The 23,781-nt window shown below is 41.9% G+C and overlaps 1 protein-coding gene across 2 annotated transcripts in view; it reads left to right on the top strand.

Annotated features, from left to right (window-relative positions):
* The first annotated feature begins 9,529 nt into the window (after positions 1-9,529).
* The window catches only part of osbpl5 (oxysterol binding protein-like 5), a 16,014-nt gene continuing 1,762 nt past the window's right edge, over positions 9,530-23,781 (top strand). Inside the window, exons 1-20 of one of the 2 annotated variants that reach the window (XM_010777879.1) lie at positions 9,530-9,950; positions 10,153-10,226; positions 11,407-11,481; positions 11,811-11,912; positions 12,171-12,374; positions 12,772-12,856; positions 12,969-13,131; positions 17,011-17,224; positions 17,513-17,697; positions 17,856-17,937; positions 18,712-18,810; positions 18,942-19,038; positions 19,212-19,310; positions 20,187-20,284; positions 20,371-20,460; positions 21,163-21,299; positions 22,023-22,202; positions 22,379-22,508; positions 23,110-23,224; positions 23,308-23,410. In XM_010777879.1, coding sequence (XP_010776181.1) covers positions 9,815-9,950; positions 10,153-10,226; positions 11,407-11,481; positions 11,811-11,912; positions 12,171-12,374; positions 12,772-12,856; positions 12,969-13,131; positions 17,011-17,224; positions 17,513-17,697; positions 17,856-17,937; positions 18,712-18,810; positions 18,942-19,038; positions 19,212-19,310; positions 20,187-20,284; positions 20,371-20,460; positions 21,163-21,299; positions 22,023-22,202; positions 22,379-22,508; positions 23,110-23,224; positions 23,308-23,410 — 2,468 coding nt within the window. In that variant the 5' untranslated portion in view covers positions 9,530-9,814. The remainder of the gene's footprint in view (positions 9,951-10,152; positions 10,227-11,406; positions 11,482-11,810; positions 11,913-12,170; positions 12,375-12,771; positions 12,857-12,968; positions 13,132-17,010; positions 17,225-17,512; positions 17,698-17,855; positions 17,938-18,711; positions 18,811-18,941; positions 19,039-19,211; positions 19,311-20,186; positions 20,285-20,370; positions 20,461-21,162; positions 21,300-22,022; positions 22,203-22,378; positions 22,509-23,109; positions 23,225-23,307; positions 23,411-23,781) is intronic. The other variant, XM_010777880.1, reaches the window with a different exon arrangement.

Genomic DNA, 23,781 nt, shown 5'->3' with positions numbered 1-23,781 from the left:
CATCAAATACTGTGGATATGTGTAATGTTCCTCTCGGGCTGCATTTAAAAATAAATAAAATAGCTTTTGAAAATATGTGCATCTTAAAAGTGATTAATTTTAGATAAATAAAATAAAGTGTAGCAGCAGCTTGAGTTTCTCTTTTTCTTTGTTAACTGTTTCACATCATGACTTAACAGTTTCAGACGATTATAGAACAATATCAGTCTTACACATCATAACAATTGAACAGTTTTAAAGTTTCTCTTTCTTTCCCTCTTATATTGCAGTCCTTCACTCACTTTTTTTTTATACAGTGCGAGAATTGAGCTCAAGCTTGTCCTGGCAGGAGTTTAAATCTGGGCTGAAGTGGTGTAAGGGCCATTCTCATACACACATGCAGGTGCTCATTGGTTAGCCTCGGTTAGCCTGCCTGGAACAATATTTAGTTTTAGTTTTGATCCTGGTGGACTGATCATATTGGGCTCTGAGACTGCTTATTTGTTGTGACCTCAGTTCTGACTTGAGAGGGAATGTTTGGTCAAACACTTTGTGTTTTGTCTCATAGTGGCGTTTTGGCACTTTTAATGAGCGCCACGGTCTCAGAACAAATGGGAGACACTGGTTCTGTGCTCCCAGTGGGCAGGATGAACATGAATGAGTCTGTCCACTCAGGGTTAAAAGCTCTGTTCTCAGTGTCCACTTTCCTCTTCTTGGAGAGCGCCATGTGTAATTATTTGTCTCTCCCTGTCTGCTGCTAACACGCCTGTTCACTCTCCTCTCCGCTTCTCTCCCTGTATCGCTAATTATTCTCTTCACTTACTTTCCTCTCCGCTTCTCTCTGCCGCGCTCTCATCTCTTCTTCTGTGTTTCTCTCCCTGTAACGCTCACTCGTCTCTTTCGCCCCCTGTCGGCATCGGTCAAAAATAGAATCGCCCCGTCAAAATTGAAATCCCCTATTCATGTATTGATTATAGGTCCGGGTCCATATAGGTCGGCGTCTGGGTCCGGATCCGGACCGCGGTCCGCCTGTTGCCGACCCCTGATCTAGAACATACTCTGCTTCATGGAACCATAATTAAAAAATATATATATTATGTCGTATTAAAGAAGACTTCAAACTAGTGATTGAGACCATTATCTCATTAAGTAATTATTTACTGGGAAAATAAATCAAGTAAGGAGTAGGGTCATTTTCTTGTGGGCTTCTATACAATCTGACTTATTTTTGCAATTATTGAAGACATTTTATCCTGTGTGATTATTTGTCCCAGGAAGTTGTCCGCTTCAAGTAGGGATATGATTGGAGAAAATACACGTAAAAAAACAGTAGAGGCAGAGGAACCCAGAGAGAAAGATGTTTAAAGATCTCTGCTTTTATTTTGATAGAGCCTTATCTCTGGCTCTGTTTTCAGAAACATGTTGGTTAATATTTTTCCCACCCCTTGTAGAGAATCGTAGGTCTCATTTTCAGTCCGTGTTTACCTTGCGCTTTCCCTACTCGCTGACACACGTCTCTGTTCCCTGACACACGTTTCTGTTCCCTGAGACACTGTGTGTACGCGGTGAGGTTGTGTCTCCTGCCAGTCCAACCTGAACCACATTGAACAGTGAACGCGCCCCCCCCCCAACACTCAGACTCACAGCTGAGCAAAAACGTAAACAACCTCGCACAACTTTCCTGGACTAGATACAAGCTGAAATTCCCCATCAAATGAGCTAGACCTAAAGTAAGTTAATAGAGGTTCATGGACTAGGAACGTGGTCTACTATTCCCAGATGCTATTGCAGCATCTGGGAGGTGCATGCTGGGTAGAGCACGGAGAAGATTGTGACCTTAAGGTATAAGTGGAGTGAAGGTTTACTTTTGTAACGGACCTCACACAAGAAAGGGAGTTTCCTATTTTAAGTAAGATCAAATGGGAACTCTGTCTGGAAGGCATTTTCTCCATTTAAGTTTCTTAAAATATACTCGCACCCCCCGCAAGGCTTGGAATAGAACAACTAAACCACACATCCTCCCACAGAGTCCCAAAATTAGCCTCCTTTTTAAATGGTAACAGCTGACCTAGTTCTACCTCCTTCGTGTCCTTCTAGACAGTAGTCATAGCTTTAGAACTGTTTTAGATCTCAGTTTCTAAGGCTACTCTCCCATTTCTTAGTCAGGACAACAGCTGTAACACTCACTTAAAATATTTATATTGCCTATGCCTGCTCGTGGCAGTCATTGGGACTGACCCTAGGCCCAGTGTGTACAATTGTATTTTGCAAGATTTATTTGAATGACCATTCAGATGTGTATTGCCCGTTTATGAATGAGGTTAAAATGGTATGCATTTTATCTGAGATACATGTTCCAAGTAATATAGTTGTCAGTTCGTTTTTTAGTGAGGTGTACTGTTTTTCTTAACAATAGTTACATGTTTTACAGGATATGTCAGTAGATGATGACAAATGACATCCTGTTTCTTTTGAGGAAATAATCAAGCCAACCGAACATGTGGATGTTGTAAGGATAGTAACTATATCTGTGAGCAATCCTGCAGCGGAGGCAGTGGTTGAAATGCACTGCACTTAAGCAAATGGAAGAACACATCTTGCTTGTGTGTGAATCCCCACTCCCTATGGTTCCATTTGAATAAAAACAAGTGGTCTTAGTGCTGCAGTATGTTGCAGAGTTCATTGTTGATGCACATACTGTACTTGGTGTGCCTATTGGTGTATATCTAGGTCATAGGGCCACCCATTAGTCCTTTCACTGGAGACGGGGGATAACGGGGTTGGGGGTGCTGAGGGAGGACAGATGGGAGTGATGGAAGGATGAAGAGAGTGTCTGGACTTAATCTGGGCCATCATATTAGCAACAGCTGGCTTGATGATGCCTGTCAGAATTACAAGGCTCTCACACTTACACACTCAAGCTTAGCAGTTTTTGCAGTTTGCACATTACAAGTTTTCTAGTCAAGACCACATTAAATTTGGTTGAAGAAAGTATGTCTTTTAATTTGCATATTATATAATTATTCCCGTATTGTGCAATCTTTTTTATACTAAATATGTGTCTCGCTGTACATTTTAAACTGTGAAAAGTGTATCAGTCGGGGCAAACTTGTTGAATTATGAATATGCATGATGAAATCCCATAATGGAGTTGGATGAAGATGTTTCACAGCCCTTTTTAAAATGGACTGCATTGTTGCGCGCCTGCCGGCATCAGGGGGGTGGGGGGGTTACATTTTCCCTTCTTCTCTCAAACTCTTAATGTTATTTGCTCATGTAAGCTAGCTTTTTACTAGACTCATAGCTGTGATGCTACTAGAACACCACATGGGTAAAAGAGATGTTAAAGAGTAGTTGACAGGGATGGGGTGAGGGGACAACATGCCTTCTATATCAGGGATCCTGAACTCTATATGACACTTCCTCCTTAAAAAGCAGTAGTGTTGACAGGTTGACAGCGTCTGTGGAAATCTTTTTTTACAAGAGGACAATTTATTTTTACTGTCATTTATATTGTTTGGTTCAGTTTTCACACCATAGTAGTGTAAAACCGTTTACCCACAGTAGCTCCTGCAGTGCTGCTTTGAGACCGCTGATCTAATCACTATTTTTACTTTAATCTAATAATCTAAACATTGATATAGTGCAGAGTTGTTGAGGCAGAATGTTAGCACAGTAATGGACGGTTGACAACTTAAACCCAACACAACACCATGTTCCCAGCTGCTCCAGTGTGCTGTGAATGTGTACTCAATCAATTGAGTAAACTTTCTCTCAGGCAGATTTTCAGGCAGTGTTTTTTTGTTGATTTTAGGGTTGTGGATTTAGATAATGTGTAACTTTAGTCCTCTCTAGCAATAATATATAATAAGGGCCCATATCCACATGTTGCCTCTTCTGAGGGCCGACATTTCTTTCAGTTGATTCCAATGAGAATGATTCAAACAAACTGAAGTAAAGTGCCAGAAACGTAATATAGACATTAGCGGGGACAAAAACGATCATGATAAAGACCAAAAAGCCTGTTGTTTGAGAGGATCGTACAGGCAGACGCAGAGTATTTCTGTAGGTTAGTGTTTCATCTCCTCCTTACTCTACAGCTGTCAGACTGTACAGTTCATTTAGACCCTGTTTAAGAACAAGCATCTTACAGTGGGTGTTTTTGCTGAAAAAATTATGTCAAACAAATATATGGTAGCACAAAGATATAGTTTTAGTCTAGTAAGTCTGTCATACAACAGTGGTAGTATGTTGCCAAGAAATGGTCGTCATAGAAACAATAAAAAAGCACTGGGATTTCTTTTTTCTGATTAATTGCCCAGGAGCAGGCGCCCTGCCAGCAACCTTTCTAACAGAAAAAGGCGCCATGTGCACACAGGCCCTCAGACAGACTAGCCATGGTTACTGTCAGCCACTCTTTCCCCAGCCCAGCCTTGTGTGTCCCTGAGAGAGCATTATGCCTGTTATCTCAGTCAAGCATGTTAACAACATACAGGTTAGAACATGTCAACATGACTCCTCGCTCTGTTTTCCCTCCCTCCTCCTCCCAGTTGGTGAAATGATTACTAAAAACGAGCATGCCCCATGGGACAGCAATAAGTGCTTTCACCTCAACAAGGTAACTGTGGGTCAGTCACTTTTTGTTGTTGTTGTGTTTTACCCCTCCTACTTTTCATAGTTCAAGGTTAATGTTTGACACAGGAATGTGTGTTATTGACTGCCCTGCTGCTGTTATCTTTTCCACAAGTCGTCCCTATCACTGGGTAAATATTAGCTGAGCACCTGCCTTGCATTGGCAGTTGTAGATTGAGTCTAGGTTCGCCTAGCTTGCCAAAGGTTATATGCATTGTGGAGTGAGTTGTGGAGGTTTAGTATATTAAATGTTGTGTTTCAGTATTAGTTGAAGGTCAGTTAAAAGTTACAGTGGCTGCTTAGAGAAGCAACAAACTGCTTGAATTTGTCCTTGATTGCCATTGCACAGGATCCCTTTTATATTTTCTCCTTTGTCAATATATTAAATAATCATGAATCTTGAAAACACCTTTCTACCAGCATACATATAATATATATATATATATACAGGACTGTCTCAGAAAATTAGAATATTGTGATAAAGTTCTTTATTTTCTGTAATGCAAAAAAAAAAAAAAAAAATGTCATACATTCTGGATTCATTACAAATCAACTGAAATATTGCAAGCCTTTTATTATTTTAATATTGCTGATTATGGCATACAGCTTAAGAAAACTCAAAAATCCTATCTCAAAAAATTAGAATAGTTCCTCAGACCAAGTAAAAAAAAAAGATTTATAACAGCAAAACACAATCAAACATTTGAAAATGTCCATTAATGCACTCAGTACTTGGTTGGGAATCCTTTTGCACGGATTACTGCATCAATGCGCCGTGGCATGGAGGCAATCAGCCTGTGGCATTGCTGAGGTGTTATGGATGCCCAGGATGCTTCAATAGCGGCCTTTAGCTCATTAGCATTGTTGGGTCTGGTGTCTTTCAGCTTCTTCTTCACAATACCCCACATATTCTCTATGGGGTTCAGGTCAGGGGAATTTGCAGGCCAATCGAGGACAGTAATGCCATGGTCAGTACACCAGTTACTGGTGGTTTTGGCACTGTGGGCAGGTGCCAGATCATGCTGGAAAATGAATTCCTCATCTCCATAGAGCTTTTCAGCAGACGGAAGCATGTAGTGCTCTAAAATCTCTTGGTACACAGCTGCATTTACTCTGGGCTTGATGAAACACAGTGGACCAACACCAGCAGCTGACATGGCTCCCCAAACCATCGCTGACTGTGGGAACTTCACACTGGATTTCAAGCAACTTGGATTTTGCTCCTCTCCAGCCTTTCTCCAAGACTCTGGCGCCTTGACTTCCAAATGAAATACAAAACTTGCTTTCGTCTGAAAAGAGGACTTTGGACCACTGTGCAACTGTCCAGTGCTTCTTTTCCTTAGCCCAAGTCAGACGCCTCTTCCGTTGTCTTGAGTTCAGAAGTGGCTTGACCATGGGAATACGGCTATTGTAGCCCATTTCCCGGACACGTCTGTGAACAGTGACTTTTGATACCTGGACTCCAGCTTCAGTCCACTGTCTTTGAAGCTCCCCCAAATTCTGGAAGCGACTCTTCTTCACAATGCTGTTAAGGCTGCGGTCATCTCTCTTGGTTGTGCAGCGTTTCCTGCCACATTTCCCCCTTCCAACAGACTTTTTGTGGATGTGCTTTGAAACTGCACTCTGTGAACAGCTTGCTCTTTGAGAAATTTCTTTTTGTGTCTTACCCTCCTGATGGAGGGTGTCAATGACGGTCCTCTGGACAGCAGTCAGATCAGCAGTCTTCCCCATACTTGTGATTTAGTTTACTGAACCAAGCTGAGTGTTTTTCAAGGCTCAGGAAACCCTTGCAGGTGTTTCGAGTTAATTAGACGATTCAAGTGATTCGTTGAACACCCTACTAGTATACTTTTTCATGATATTCTAATATTTAGAGATAGGATATTTGAGTTTTCTTAAGCTGTATGCCATAATCAGCAATATTAAAATAATAAAAGGCTTGCAATATTTCAGTTGATTTGTAATGAATCCAGAATGTATGACATTTTAGTTTTTTTAATTGCATTACAGAAAATAAAGAACTTTATCACAATATTCTAATTTTCTGAGACAGTCCTGTATATATATTATACTGATTTTAGGCACGCTGATAAATCAAAATGTCCTTTTGCTGTTCATGTTCAGTAATGCTTCCCTTCACAGTAACACTTTCTCAATTACACACACTTTATCTTCTCTTTAATCTGTAAGAAGGCCATTACTGAACTTCAGCTGATACAGTACCCTCATGTTTTCAATATATTTGTGCTTGAAATCATTGTTAAATATTATTTTCTGTCGCCTTAAACTTTTAACATACTCACGAACAGCAGTATTGCAATGAAGCAAATATTGTTGATTATAGTGTGATTTTATAAAATGGATCTCTGATGTTGTTAGTTTGTATCTCTCTGGTCAACTGCTGGTGTTGGTTCTGTGCCCTCACATGTGTTTGAGTAATGCACACTCAATGCGGCCCGCTCTGCCACTGCTGCTGAGACCGGGGATGAGCATTTTCTCATGTGTAATCCTCCCTTCAGTCTACAGCAACACACATACACTCACGGCCACGTATGCACTTCCACACACTCATTTATTATGCTTACGTCATTCAACAAACTCCACACAATCACCAGTGGAATGGCTTCTGTTTAGGCTCAACTGACAGGCCCACACGCAAAACTAACACATGAAGCATGCGCGGATTCCACACCCATGCTCAGTCTAGACTGCGTAACATGCTCACACACATAGTCCCAGCAAATCTCCGCCCTGCAGATGTGACAACCAGCTGTGATTGGTCTGTCCCGTCGCTCTGCATGTCTGCCCACATCTTGACCCGCCCTAGGGCCTGCACTGTACGCGGTATTAATTCTCCATGTGTGACTTTCTTGATACAGTTTGGCCGCCCCTTGCAGGTACCGTGGTGTCATTTCAAAGCTTCATGCTCTTTTCCACAAAGCCTGCATCACACTCAGAGTTCCCAGCACTCTCCTACACATGCACACATGCACTGCAGCATCAGAAAGCTATTTATAGACCTGCTCCACAAGGACGGAAAAAAATCCTCTTTTTCGATAAGAAATAATATTCCTTTCTCTCTCTCATATCTTGGTTGTTCATAGCAGCCTCTTTGGACAAAGGAGTAGAGGGCAGGAGGAAGAAGGGCTCAGAAATTAGAAGGGAGCCAGGAGGCTGAGGGAATGAGTCACAGAGGCAGGGTGAAGCAAGGAGGAAGGCAGGGAGTGGTGCACGTCCATACGGATGTGTATTTTTTATATGTGCATAGACTTTATGTACTTGCAGAGGGAGGGTACATTTTGTTAACTGCCAGGGTCCTCAAGCGCTTCATGCTGTTTTCAATTTGAATTTCAAGTATAAGCCTTTGTCAACCCACAGGTTTTATTTCCATCAATTACCAGTACGTCGTACACCTTAGCGAACGGCACATTCCTCATGCATTAGAGTAATCCCAGTTGAATGGTGTGGGAAAGCTGAACGATGAATCAACCTGTGAAAAATATTCTATGAATGAATTTTATGTAACGCACTGTTCTAGGTTATTATAATTGATGGCTCGTTGGCGAGACTGCTCTGTAGGCTGGGAGACAGTGGGACTTGTCTACTGTGTTTGTGCACTTAAAGAAAATGAATGGGATGATATTGATCAGAGCGGAGAGCAGTGTGGCCGTGCAGACAGACCCAGGTGGTAACAGCTGTGCCCCATTAACCTCAGCAGTATGCCGTCAGCTCCGGTTTGCTCTGATCAGCCCAGCACCCAGTTGAACAAGCGTACTGTTTAAATCTGTCTGGAAACAGCCGTGACCCTCAGCAGTTGTTAATAACGTGCTAACAATAGTTTTCTACCTCAATCGTTAAATAGCTCAGTAGAGGAGAAAACAAGGCACCAGAGATGGTAGAGAAACCGGGCAAAGGAATGCAACGTCATCGTGTCTCTTTGTACCAAAGAAGATAAACATGCCTGTCATTAAATCCACAAAGATGTACAGAGGCTTAAAGTCTTGACACCGTGTTTGTCTCTTGTTTATTGTAGGCCTATTCAAAGACCCGTTTGGTGTCTTTTATGAAGGGATGGGATATAGGATTTGTTTGTATATCTCATGATTAAAAACGTAATCACAATGGTATTTTCGGTTAATAGAGAAGCTGTCAAGTGAATTATCATGATCAAATAAACAATAATGATTTTCTTTTTGAAATACACAAATGAACATGTTAGAAAAAGACAGACTGACTTAATGTTGCTATTTATTTGTATCCTTTGTTTATTCTTAGGGGAGGCTTAAGATCTATGATTACTTTTTTAAGGTACATTTTGACACAACAACACAGGATGTTTACTCCAAAAACAAGTGTTTTTAAGAGCCGTTTAAGGAGCATATTTTAATTCATGAGGCACATCTGGTGATTGTTTTATCCAGGATAGTCATCCCATGCCTACTTGTGTTTTTCTAAGCATTGTAGCCTTAAATCTGACTAAACCTCTCTTTGTTGTAAGATAACGACATTAAGCTGCAGAGTCTCAGCATGATCCGGCCCACATCTGCAGGAGCTGCATGTGGACCCTTTTGTGTGCCGAGATGTGCATATTATAAGTAAATGGGAATCCTCGTGGATATCAAGGGATTTACTGAAGAAGCGAGCAATGGCCTGTTGAGGCAGGCCGACAGGGAGGATGGAGGATTTGTGGCAATGATGGTGGGAGTCGTGTTGAACACTGAGTCTCTGTAGCCGAGTGACTGAAGTTGTTTAGAGACACTAACCGTCATATACACTAACAATGTGCAGACTGATCTGCTTGTCACTGCCACGCACAGGGCTATTATGTAGACAGGCTGACATGTCCTCGCACAGTAGGTCTTTGTTAGTGTTAGAGAGGAGAGAAAGGGCGGGGGTCCAGACAGACCAACATATACACAGAGAGAGAAGGAACGAGGGTGAAGAATAAGATCTTTAGAGACGGTGACGCAGGGCGAGGGAGCAAATACGATTATATTCGATAGAAGAAAGCTGCAAGGACAGGATGAATCACTTGTATTGTTTTTAATGCCTAATAATAGATGAAGAAATTTGTGCAAAAAATTGTGTTGAAAATTGTGTTCTCATCATATTTTTCTTTCTTCCTTTCCTCCGTTTCCTCCTTCATTTCTTTCCTGTTTCCCCTCTGCCCTCTTCCCCTGTAGAGGACGCGCAGGCTGTCAGGATGAAGGAGGAGAATTTGTTCCATCGGAGGTTTTCTCTGTGCCCCAACGCAACCTCCCCACCCAAAATTGACCCCCGAAGCCTCACTCGGAACTTGTCTTATGGAGGAGACAACGACCTCTACAACCTCAGCTCAGGTACCAAGAGGTTAATGTAAATGTCACAAAGTATGATAGTCCAGGTGTGTGCCACTGGAATCCAGTGGGTGTGAAATGATGGTGTACTGTGACAAACCTCAGCTGCGGCTTGTTATCTGCGTGTGTGGCTGCCCTGCTTTAATTGTCTGTCCGCAGATTTATTCACATTTGTATGTGACTGTGTGTTGTGGGTTCCCACCAGGCAGTGACACAGACAGGAACGGTCTCTCCATGCTGAGTAATGAACTTAGTCCTGCCCAATCACCAGGCAGCAAGGTAAGAACACAGTTACTGATTGGGCAGCTCAATCTAACTCATTAGGAGAGCTTCTTTCCTTTTGTATTCTACGATGATTTATTTTCCTCTGTAGTACAGATCCTAAGTAGACAAACCTACATTTTTTTCATAAAATACTCAAAGCTGTCACATCTGTGGATTTGAAATGGAAACCAGAAGCATTACTTTTGTCAAGAATCAGCAATACCCAACGAGGAATTAATAACATAATTTAAGTCCAGGAACTGCACCAAAGCTTTGGGATTGAACTTGTTGGGGCCATGGTGGGAACTGTGTCTTTAGCATCACATGCCATGTATTTGACCCAGACCCTAAATGTCCTGGTACTGCCTTTGTTGCATTAGTTCTAACACTCTGTTTCCATTCCTTAGTAATACTAATTAAGAGTGGCAATTCAATGTTTCCACTGGCAACTGGGCAATCTCATTTTGTCTTGTTTCCTCTCCTTTTGTTGCTTCGCCTCGCACCGCAATATTGCTTATTTATATGTTGAATAATTGACAGGCGCAGCTGCATCTGTGGCCTTTGCCCTCTCTTCTATTCTAAAAGCCCTTATGGGACAATAGGAGACTGAGCACTGCCTTAACACTTGCATGTTATCATTTACACAGCATTGTTATATTGTACTACGCTTTTAAGAATGGCTTTTTTAACACATAAAGATAAGACTTAAGTGTATGTGTGGGCTCACCAAAAAATATTGTGATTGTTATTTGTTTAGGGCATTCTGATCAAGTGGTTATGCAATTAAACTGAGAAATGGTAGCAAAATCTAACACTGAGATTCTAATCCCTTCTGATCAGTGGAGCCCATCAAACAGTAAGGGCCCTTTGATGTCTAACCAAGGAAGTTAGTGGGTTTGTGGTCACACTAGCAGCTGCTTTGAAACAGACCACCCGCTTGCTTCATACAAACTTGTGGCAGATCAGATGAGCTACGTGGCTAAGGGAAGAATAAGTCAATGTGGGGTTCAAAAAGAAAGCAAGTCTTGGCACCTGTGGGGTGATATCACAAGAGCTAACTGAGTATTGTTTGGGTGATATGTCTTTTTAAATGATAATACATTTAAAATGCAGTTCTAGAATCTCTGCTGTGTTCTTGTGTAGTTTCTCCCTTTTCTTTATCCAAACTGCCTGTTTCCTCTCTTCCCTCCCCCAGTCTGAGTCCAGGATGTTTAATGGTGTCGAGTGCCCCTCCCCCACAGAGAAGCTGGCCCGGAAGGAGTCTCTCAAGGTACACAAACATCGAAACCTTCACAGTTGTGAAACATTTTAAGCATTATCATGCAGTTTGGAAATACTGTTAAAGGGCAGGTCATGTATCTCCTCAGTATCTGTCCGTCTAAACTCAGTGAAATAAATGTACCATTGAAAACCTTATTTTAATTTTAAATGTGTACCCTCTTGTATGTGTCAAATGATCAACAATGCATCCTGTTAATGACACCGAGAGCATGGTTGCTAGTGTTTAGTTGACTCTGCTTCCACCTAGTGTTGGTACCCTCAGATCAGTCCTCTGAGCAGTAACCACTGATGACTCATCTGTGTGTCATTGTTTTTCAGGTTCAAAAGCAGAACTACAGACAAGAGAAGAAACGGGCAGCCAAAGAACTGTTCACTGCACTGAAGGACCCCAGTGTTGTTATCATGTCCGACTGGCTAAAGGTGTGGGGGGGGTTTCTATAAGACAAAGCTACTACATTGACAATGACATCAAGAATAATACAAATCTTTAGAAACATATTCAGGCTTTGTATCTTCTGCCATAAATGCTCTTTGCTTATCATCATTTTAATAGTAATTTCCAAACAAAGTGTGCCTTTTAGCACCTTGCAAGTCAATCCTGTAACAACATCATATTTCTTGTCCTCGCATTATGCTCTGATACTAACATGTCCCCCTTTCTCTTCTCTTGTCCTTTAGATTCGTGGCTCTTTAAAGAGTTGGACCAAGCTGTGGTGTGCCCTGAAGCCAGGAATTCTTCTCATCTATAAGACCCCCAAATCGGACCACTGGGTGGGCACCATCTTGCTCAGTGCGTGCAAGCTGATCGAGAGACCTTCCAAGAAGGACGGCTTCTGCTTCAAGCTCTACCACCCGCTGGACAAATCCATCTGGGCTGTCAAGGTCAGACATGTTTGTTGGTTCAGCTGTAACAAAACAGACTTTTCAAGGGGGCTTTGTAGTTGTCATGACTGGAGTTTTAAATACAAATGTGGTTTAGTTGTGCCAAATGAAAAATCAGGGCTTAATGCACTGCAAGGTTAAAACAAAAGCAATGTTATCAGTAACCGTATTTCATTTCTGTGCATTTGATATGTTGATGCTCTATAAATAGACTAGCCTCTTCTTGTAAGTGTAACCTTTCATTTGTATTCACCCAATAGTTTTCATTTTTAAGTGACAATTATCGTCTTCAGTGCTCTATTATGCATATAGCCCTTGAGAGAGCCGTTTGCTTCTGTTGGTAAAACATGACTAAAATGGCATGAAGCGTGGCTCATCGTTTCATCCTTATGTTCAGGGTCCCAAAGGAGAGAACGTTGGCTCCATCACGCAGCCGCTACCCAGCAACTACCTGATCTTCAGAGCAGCGTCTGAGTCTGATGGTGAGGCTTGTATGTCCTTGCTTTAGTTTGAATTGTGCTTGTGTATATCTAGCATTTTTTATTAATTATTTTTACAAGCATTTATTGAAAGTGCTCTTTCCCGTCTCATCAGGCCGGTGCTGGATGGATGCTTTGGAGCTGGCTCTCAGCTGCTCCAGTCTCTACAAGCTGACAGCCAAAGGCGGGAAGGAAGGGGAGTTCAGCACATCCTCAGACTCCTCTCACATACTCCACCTGCTGCAGTCTTCCACACTCACCGATGCAGAGCTGCTACAGTAAGTACATACTGTACAGCTGAATACACTGAAAGCATCTCGCATATAGTTTATCTCCATCTTACACTTTCTTGTTGTTGTCATTTGATGATTAGTGTTTTCTGTAATCACACTCCCAAGTTGTTGCGCTTGCCAATTCACTCACAAGACTCTTGGCACTCCACCAAACACATTTGTGCTGTCTTATTTATGCACTGAGAAACTCCCAGCTGGTAGGTCTAAAATATAGTCTCTGTGGTTCTCACTAATCAACTCGAAATAGCAGCTGGAGAAACGTGGGGTGCACCATCCTTGTGAAATGATTTAGTTGTTGTTAAACGCTTTACAAACCAAAAGTGCGATTTGAGATCATGCAGTGCCTTGTGTATATTTGAAAGGGAGCATATCAAACGTAATGTTTTTACTGTATACATTGCATGCTACCTATTTGGACTCTAGAAAACTGCCTCCTTGAAAACCTGGGACTGTGTTGTGTCTGTCTAACCTCTAATCATTTAAAATGCAAAAAAAAGATGCAAAATAAGGTTAATATGAGAAAAACTGCAAGTTATAACACAAGGACATATCAATCAATATACTTATTTTGCTCCCAGGAAGCTGTTAGCTAGTTTTAAAATTGTGTCACAGAAATAATGATTGTTGAACAAATTAATTTAGACATAAGTCTGTCTTTGGTTTTCCCAACACAGTAACACAGTGCCATAACACTAAGAGTTACGGGAATATCCATAATCCAAACGGCAATATAAACGTGTTGACTTGTCTGCAATGTCCCTGATGAACTGTGTGAGGAGGAACGAGGTTCACCTGTGCTGTCTAGAGTAAACTACACAGCACAGGTGAGCTGAGTCAGAGCTCTAATAAGGAGGAGGAGAAACATCACTCTGTCTGCCTTGCTACCAACCAGACCAGTTTTCACACACTCTGTTCAGTGTGCCAACAAAGTGAGTGGCTCTTTAAGATCTATCAGTTTGAAAATGTCTTGTCTGCCACCAACAGTCTTTTTTGCTTCGGCACGTTCTTAACTGAGTGAAATGACCCAGTATCTAAGTGATACTTGGATAGATAACTTGATAGGAGCTGAATTGTATTAATGCTAAATAAAGGTGTTTCAATCCTTTCTTATCTTCCTTAGCACAGGGAACCATTTGGCTGTCAATAACATCTGCCATTGCTCTTTAATTGTTATCGTGCTTTTAAGGAGGTGTGATTGTGTTAGTGACCGGAATCCTTCCTCGCATTAACGAGCATTGAGTTATTCGCTGCAGCTGACTTGTTTTCTATTCGTTATGAATAAAGTTGTATCATCGTAAATAGAAATCGTAATTTAAGCTTCATGGTTGTCTTAACATACATCCGTAGGAATTTTTCTTCACATTACAGACGGACAAAGATTTCTTGCTTTATAGTTTGATTTCCATTTAGCCTTGAAGACTCTTCTAAAAACAATCTGCTCTCTGCGCCTTGGTGAGGAAGCTACTGTAGCTTCTTTATTTATTGGAGCTGATTCAGCCTTCCCTCCAGACAGAATCTAAATATATCATTCTTATCCAAAATTAGTCTGCCACTGTTTTAGTTATCAGTGAAGTTGAGCCAAACGTACATTTCCAGCTATGTATAAGCCTAATGGGTGTATATACTATTTATGATACAAATAGAAAAGTGATGGCTTCTGATTGTCATTCATAGATGAAAATGTGTCGTAGGTGCAGTGTCAATCTTAATTGGTCCTAGTCAGTTATCTTTGTTTGGGATAGGGTATAAAGTATCACACTGTGAAACTAGTTAAAAATCGGCCTTGCTGACACCTATTGATGTGATCAGTAGAAATACAGGGGGAGAACATAATGTGGATGTTGTGCAAGTGCGTGCTCCACTTTGTCAATCCATTAACCGTTGTTAACTGTTGTGTAACAATAAAGCTATACAATTATCTGCCAGAGGCACATTTTTAAATGCAATCTCGTTGGACAGTGTTGCATTTTTTTATACACGTTGTTATTTACGATTTATTTTCCCATTTAATACGTGTGCGTCGCAGTTTGTGTGCTGTTTACACTCTACATTAGACATCCCTCCCCTCCTCCATTGCTCTACCCTCCCTCTGGCCATCCACCCCAGCCCCCCCCTCTCCTGCTCCTCTTCCAGCCAATAACAGCAGCCCACCTTATCACATGACTGTCAAAGGAGCAGGAAGATGAGATAGAATGAGAATCATACACCGCCCAGAAAGAGACGGCAGCAACACAGCCGTTGCAAGCTCACACACACACACACAGACACACTCTCACACACAAATAGATTGGCACACAGACAGAAATATGCACACACACATTCAGGAAGCAGCTGAGCTGGAGTCGAGGAAAAACCAAACTGCACGTTTTAGTAAATAGATCTAAAAGGTTTACGCACACACAGGAGATGAGATAACGACAGACTGGGCTTGTGTTTGGATTTCCGTCGGTGGTTATTTGACTCCTGAGGAAGAGTTGTCTGTTTCTCTGTATGTCTTTGAGGTAAGGAAAGCTGCCTCTGTTCCAGGGCGTGTTCGGGTTAATATATAACATCAGTGACCAGTCAGTGATCCACAGAGTGCGCAGGAATTTGACTGTTCTCGTCTGTCGAGCCCGCAGGCTTTTTGAAATTTGAACTCCCTTGCGCTGCTGTTTGTGCACATAATCTGTTTCCTTGTTTTCTGTAACCATAATCCCTTCTGTGAATGTGTTCGCGAGAGCCTGTGACACACACTGCAATTATCTTCCACTGCTCTTATGTTTGACTGTGTTTGATCATGTGGAGTATTGTGAAATAGCACATAGTAAGGATACGATCTGCTCCTGCTTTCATTTCTGTCTCTACTTATGGGAGTCCGTGAATGTGTTTCGGGACAGGCCCCCACCAGAACACACAGACGTCCACTGTCTGACTTGTAAAATGGCTGTAGGATTGGAACCATGATGTTCCCTATTAGATCGATTTCACCCCGTCTGTCCCTTTTTCCCTCTGTTATTCTCGCTTCTCCTTTCCTTGGCTTTTTTTACAAGCTGATTCATGACTCCTTAAATCAGTTCCCTTTCTGTTTTTAACTTTGCTCTGGTTATTTCGGTGCTGACAGATGTATGATCTGGGTTTGCTGTTTCCAAGACTGAAAAGTTCCATATTCCAAAGCATAAGCTCTAGTTTGTATCTCTTAAATATGCATGTTTTTGCATACATGTAAAGCATGTGTCCCCTCATTTTTGGCCAGCCACATTCAGACCAAATAAATGGGGAGTGGCCTAGTTGTCCTGGCAACCAGTGGGTCAGATTTACTGAATACATCCAGCCCTGCCAGTTTTATTTATCTGATAATCTCTAATGCAATGAGGTTACTCGGCACAGCCGTGGGGACGAAACGGTTCGATTACAGATTCAATAAACATTTAGAGGCTCTTCGGAGCTTTTGAAGTTCACTTTGGGTTATTTCTGTCTTTCTCACAAGTCTGAGACAAGTTTGTATAGACAGCCTTACTGATGAGCTAATCATAAAAGCTTTGACAGCACTCAACTATATTTAAATAAGATTTTTGTGATGTCATGCAACGTTACTCTTCTTTAATGTCTAACCACGGTCATTAACTCCCTTACATGCTGGCATTGTAAGAGCCACTCATGACACCAGTTTAAATTGATTAAGATACAACCTGTCAAAGATCAATACACACATTTATTTTACAAGGGAACTGCCTCATTAAATCCTGTGATTATTCTTCTATGTATTTTATTACATCATTTCCAGACGAGGAAATCCTCTTCTATGCTGCAGTAGCAGTAAAACTGTTGAATATCAGGCTCGCTTATTATAATTCTAACCGTGGTGTTCTCTTCTTTTGCCATTAGGTTAAATGACACTGTGCTGCTGGGCAATCACCACATGGAGCATGACGGCTTTTCAGACAAATCGGAGCGCGAGGCTCACGATGACTGGTACACAGCGGCCAATGAGAACGGTGGAAGGGTGACGGAAGAGAGCGACATGGACCAATCAGACGAGCTGTCCCCCGGGCCACAGGCCACATCCTATGTGGAGCAGAGCACAGAGGAGATGGCTGAGGTGGGTTTACCATTACATCTTTTATGAAGGAAGCTCTGCCATGTTTTGTTGGAGTTACAGATCCCTCACAGTAGGCTCTAATGTTATAAAAAGGCTGCAAGAAAATGTAAAAACAAATGCATATTCAGTGTTTTGAAGATTTGGGTATTCCTTTGTGTTCTGAAGCCATGTTTGTAATACTTCAGGGATGTCCTTCATAGTGCATGTCCCTGGTGTCTCAACCCGGGACTCTGACCAGAGTTTAACCAATAAGGTCTCCTCACTCATGTCTGTCTGTTGTTACTTCAGGCTGGGGAGGCGTCCCAGGTAGAGACCGTATCAGAGGAGAACAAGGGTCTGATCTGGACCCTGTTGAAGCAGCTGCGCCCCGGCATGGATCTGTCCAAGGTGGTGCTGCCCACCTTCATCCTGGAGCCCCGCTCCTTCCTGGACAAGCTGTCTGACTACTACTACCACGCTGACCTGCTCTCACAGTCAGTCACTTAAAGTCACTATACCTTGTGTGTGTGTGTCTGTCCATAAGAGTGCACACATTTGAGCATTTTCCTTAAAAGTCTGATAAAGACAAGCTTTATGTCTGCTTTACTTGTTGGAATTTTTTTTGTCTCATTTACAATCTCACTTGCCACAGAGCTGCACTCGAGGAGAGTGGATATGGTCGGATCAAGCAGGTGCTGAGATGGTACTTGTCTGGTTTCTACAAGAAGCCAAAGGTAAGATTTATTTTCACTATTGTACCGGATGGCTTGTTGTGGGCATCATATTGGACACTCTTGATTAAAAGAGGCACCTGTTTTTGACATTACAGAGATGATGATGGCAGCTATACCATATGTACCTCTAAGTATAGTTACGTGAGAAAAATCTGACACAAACAAAATAATTACTTATTTTTCTTTGAATTCTTTAGTATTACTAAATAAAATAGAGTAAATGTAGAACAACTACAGCTTAGGGGTCTATCAAATTCCATTTCACCATTTCAGCAGTAACCAGATCCAAAGCACTCTGTTTATTTCTCCATTCAGCTTTTTCAGTTTCACTTGGAAGCAGTCATTTTAGGAGCCCTGGGAGATTTTCTCTTTGTGTTTGCATTTTTTTAGACTGCCCTTTTTTTGGCTTCACATCCTCTGACATCAATTTCTGTGCTTTCTTGGCTTGCCCCACAAACGACTGCCCTGGGTCGATTTGTGCAATGAAACTGACAGCAGAAGCTTGTTTCGCTCTACTCGTTAGGAGTTTATATTCTCAGTGGCAGCAAAATCACCCATCATGAGCCTGCAGCTAAGGCCTGTAGATTCACCTGGGCCGGCTCAACATGCTTTGGTAGAACTAAATCTAGGAAGTTCCCTGAAGGTGGATGGGTAAAAGCTTAACAACCTCTGTAACCTTGAATCAGTATTGGAACATCCACAGGGCCTTCTCCATGCAATGCTGTACACGTTTTCAATCTGATACCAAAGTGTATGTATGTATTTGCATTTCAGGGTCTAAAGAAGCCTTACAACCCAATCCTGGGGGAAACGTTTCGCTGCTGCTGGCTTCATCCTCAAACCGACAGCTGCACTTTCTACATAGCTGAACAGGTAAAAACCAGCTTCACTCCTAGAATACCTTAAATGCACACCGTTATTGCTTTGTGTCATATTTGTTCACACATTTTAGCTGACTCCTTTCTCACACTGTTGCCCACATGTCTCTCTCTTTCCTCTGCCAGGTGTCCCACCATCCGCCCATCTCTGCCTTTTATATCTGCAATAGGAAGGATGGTTATTCTATCAGTGGTAGCATCCTGGCCAAATCCAAGTTCTATGGTACACAACACACTTCAATATGTAATCTGTTTGTCTGGTGCGACCAAAACACATTCACACATTTCAAAGTCATGCGAGGACAAAACAATGTGGTTCTGCTTCAAGGTCTATCGGGATAACATTTATAACGGGGATTTATAAGGAAATATTATTCATGTGCTTCTTTATTGTAGGTAACTCTCTGTCAGCTATTCTGGATGGAAAAGCCAGGCTGCTGTTCCTGGGAAGAGATGAGGAGTATGTCATCACCATGCCGTATGCTCACTGCAAAGGTAATACCCCTATAGGAAAATATAATGAACTTCCCCACCAACTTGTGTGTTCAAAAACAATTTAAGGTCAATTTGAGTGTTGTTGAGTAATGTCCCTCTTAATCCTGTATTGTTATAACAATCAAATGTAGTTATTCAACATGTAACAGTCACCTTCACTGTCCGTTTGACTAATATTTGTAAAGAAACATTTTGGGTCCTTTTTTATAATTTTGTCTGACATCTAATAAGAAAAATCCGAGCCTGCCAAAAAAGCTATTTTAGTTTATGTAAAATGACAGTGCAGAATTGACCCAAAGATTACATTACAGCCCGTTTTGCGGCTAACTTCAAAAGCACTCTCGATGAATACCGGACACATTTCAAAAATGGTTTTCCCCATTAGTCACTTGGACAGAAAATCTTACAAAAATAAGGTCAGGGATAGAAAATACAGACGATTTTCTTAAAAATAATAACTGTCTTTTCATGGATGCGATGGATTCTGTGTTCTGTGACAAATCCTGAGTGGGCTGTAACTTTTGCAGCCATCTGTTGTAGCCTAATGTGTCTGAGCTACTGGAAATCAATAGCACTCCGCTCTGAAAATGAACTCTAACGTGGCAGACAGCCAACATTAGAGATGGATGCTGAGTGCAATCTAAGTCGGGTCGGGTGTCCATTTAGTCACCGAGTGTATACGGCCATGTTGTAAATTACAGTCTTTATCTTGTGTTACAGTCCGGCCACTCACTACCGTACCTAGATCATAAATTATTTTTCGAACAGCACGTCAACACAGGCAATGGTACTGATCTTTTGACTGCCAACAGGATGCAGTTGTTCTCATCTACGTTGTGTTTACTGATCTGTCGAACTGTATCTGTCCTCCTGTAGGTATTCTGTACGGCACTATGACGCTAGAGCTCGGTGGCAAGGTCACCATCGAGTGTGAGAAAACCAAATGTTTCACAGAGCTGGAGTTCAAACTCAAGGTACGTTTTTTTCTTATATATTTATAGATACTCTGCATTATGCGATAACAGCATTTTCAGTAAAGATGTTCACACTTTGTCTGCAGCCTTTCCTTGGAGGCGCCTGCTCTGTGAATCAGATCAGCGGGAAGATCTGTGTGGGAGAGGAGCAACTGGCCACTGTGGATGGACACTGGGTGAGAGCTTTTATCCAGGTTTTAGCACTCTAATCCCCACCTCCAATCTCAATCTCCCTTTTTAAATTAATCCTTCAGCATCCTTCTCTGCCACTTACTCGCTGCAACTCAGTATTTAGTGATTCTCTGTTGTAAACAGAGGAAGATTAACTGGTAGTACGAGGAGTCCACAGGGGGCTGCAGGAATAAGTAAGAACGTGTTGTATAGTCTGAAAATGAATTTCGTCTTTTTACAATAGAGTGGTGCAGGGACTACATATTTTTGTAGGCCGACCCGGAAGTAAGCTGTGCATGGGTTCCCTGGACAAAAAAAGCAAGCACGTTTTGTTGAGCCGGATAATCTCCACATGTCTACCGTACTTTTATAATTTTATAATTATAAATCTATCGATTCGATTTATGATTCGGAAATTATATTGTACATACATACGTGGAGATTATCCGGCTGAACAAAATGTGCTTTTATCAAACAGGTTCGTTTTCCACAGATCTTATTCTTTACAATATTCCAAATTCCTATGGAGGAATCCCATTGCTTTTTTGTCGAGGGAACCCATGCGCAGCTTACTTCTGGGTCGGCCTACAAAAATACGTCACCCCTGCACCACTCTATTAGTGAAATTGATAATAAAAAACAATAAATATGTTCTGGATTTCCCCATGGGATAGGACTGAACATTGGGTTGCCTTTGCTTTATTCAGGACGGCGAGGTGTTCATCAACGAGAAGCGCTCAGGCCAGCAGGAGACGTTGTGGAACCCGAGCTCAGACATTCGCAGCAGCCGCCTCAAGAGACAAGTGGTCCAAATAGAGCAGCAGGGAGAGTTCGAGTCTGAAAGGTAAACAGCACGTGCTTTTATCTCAAGTCAATTCTTATGTCAGACAGTGGCATCCCATCAGGTGTGTCAGTGAGTTCTTATGCACAATGCCAGTGCTCTGGAGCTGGCACACGTAAATAGATAACATGCAGCCACATCTGTGCTTGACAAGGTCAAATCAAAAATAATACAACGCTGCTACTCACTTAAAAAAGCACTTAAATGTAAAATACAGTGGTGGTCTAAGTGCTGAGATCCTTCACTTAAAAGTAGACATTCCACCGTCTATATATACTCTTTTACAAGTAAAAATCCCACATACAAAATGTTACTGAAGTAAAAGTTCAGATGAATTAACAGCACTATGTACTTTAAAGTACCAAAAGTAAAATAACTCATTATGCAGAAAGACATTTTTATCCAAAATATCATATACATTTTTGGAATGTCACCAATGAATTGGAGGATTTTGTTGTAGTGGTTTGGAAATTTGGAGCCAATTTTATATCATATTTTCTATTTTTTTTTCGTTACTTAATGTTGAATCACTGTAGTATAGTAAGAGTACGATAATTCCCTCTGAAATGTTATAAATTCAAAGGATTAAGATGAATGACATAAGTAAAGCACAAGTACCTCAGACGTGTACTGAAGTATAGTACTTGAGTTAATGCACTTAGTAACATTCCATTACTGTTCCAATATACGTCAGTGTGCTCATGTCTTTTCAATATGCTCTGGCAGACTGTGGCAGCATGTGACCAGCGCCATCATGGACCGGGACCAGCTGCGGGCCACCCAGGAGAAGTTTGTGCTGGAGGAAGCTCAGCGGACCGAGGCCAGGGAGAGAGGAGACAAGCCCTCCACCTCCAGACTTTTCCATCAGGACCCCGTCACCTCCGAGTGGACCTACAGGCACATGGAGTATGAACACACTCACAGAAAGCAAATAAAACACAGGAGATGGCACTCACTGTTTTTCATTTTTTAGCCTAGATTTTTGGTCAGTATATTGTTTGAGCTGTAGATTAAGAACATGGAAATAATAACATTTAAATTAGACTGAATCCAAATCTTATTTTATTTTGTATATTTGGCAGCACTCGGCCGTGGGACCCTGAGCGCTGTTTGGTTCAGTTTGAGAAGGACGGAGTGGTTCAGACGCACGAGAGGAGCCAGAGGCAACACAACGGCCTCTCCTACAGCCACAGCTGGGCCAGCCAGCAGAAGGTCAGTCGGAACAATCGCTCACCTTCATGCCAGGGCTGTGTTGATCTATTATTGATGTGTCATTGACATTTCACCAAAAGGAAGTCTGTACTGTTCCTCTCTGTTGGGGAAATATTTTCCTAGGCCCATAACTTTGACCCAGTTTATCAGTTTGTACTCCCCTCACTGAGCACTGCTGCCCTCTCAGTGTTTTGTCTCCCTGTTCCTGCCTGTTGGCATCAGCTGATAGAGGTGTTATGGTTTTATCTTGTTATGCACAATGTTGATTCTTCTCTCAGAACTAGCTAAATGCATGGGTCTGGGGTAGAGTTCTTCAGAATTGGTTTGGTAACCGCTGTATGAACTCGTGGCACAGCACATGTCTTGTGAATTCTCCGGCCAAAGCTCCAAATAAATCATCAGTGTTGGCCATCAAAGTTCCTGCTCTCCCCCATGTCTCTCTGAGTTTCGTCTCCATTGGTTCAGACGTTTCCATCACACTCTCAAGCCAGACTGTATCCAGTATTTAGTTGTTTCAAAATCACTGACAGGCATGAGGAGCCTCTTTTTTTCGTACTTCTTACGCACACAACTAAAACATATCTTTTCTGCCTCCTCCCAGGCCGAGATGAATGGGAAACGAAGGAAGGCCAGCAGCCAGCCGTCCAGCTGCAGCCAGAACACGGAGAGCAGCAGCACCACACCAGAACCCACACACGAGTCCTCGGACAACGAAGGTGAGGCAAACGCACACAATCGAATCTAACAGTCTTATATTGAGCTGCACAAGTCTCATGTTCTCGTCTGTCATGTTCCTCAGGATTCTCAAACCAGTGTGCACGGTGCAATAAAGAGGCGAAGGACATCGCCTTGATAGAGGCTTCCATCACATCCATACAGAAGACACAGCAGGACATCCAGAGGTGAAAATGACACACACTGACCTGCACACACACATGTAGGGCGTAGCCTAATGTGATATATTGCTTCTTTTTTTTTTGTGGATAAAAGCAATTTTTTCCCCTAATAGAAGCATTTGTAAACAAGCACATATAGGTTGAGGGTAAGGATAGGGTGGGAACATTTTTCAGTTTTTTTATTTAAAAGCAGAACTGGAAACTCCAACTTTTGCTTCGATCATTGGTTGAATAGAAAATGGTGTCAGTGCATCTGTAATTAAATACCCATAATTATAAAATATAATAATAAAAAATGCATATAATATTTTCATATTTAACATTGTTTAGGCTTAGTTCCTGCTCAGCATGTTCTAACCTGTGTCCCCCCCCCCCCC

The sequence above is a fragment of the Notothenia coriiceps genome, unplaced genomic scaffold (genome assembly GCF_000735185.1).
Source record: "Notothenia coriiceps isolate Sejong01 unplaced genomic scaffold, NC01 NC01_scaffold00018774, whole genome shotgun sequence".
Lineage (NCBI taxonomy): Eukaryota > Metazoa > Chordata > Actinopteri > Perciformes > Nototheniidae > Notothenia > Notothenia coriiceps.
This window is presented reverse-complemented; position numbering and strand designations above follow the sequence as displayed.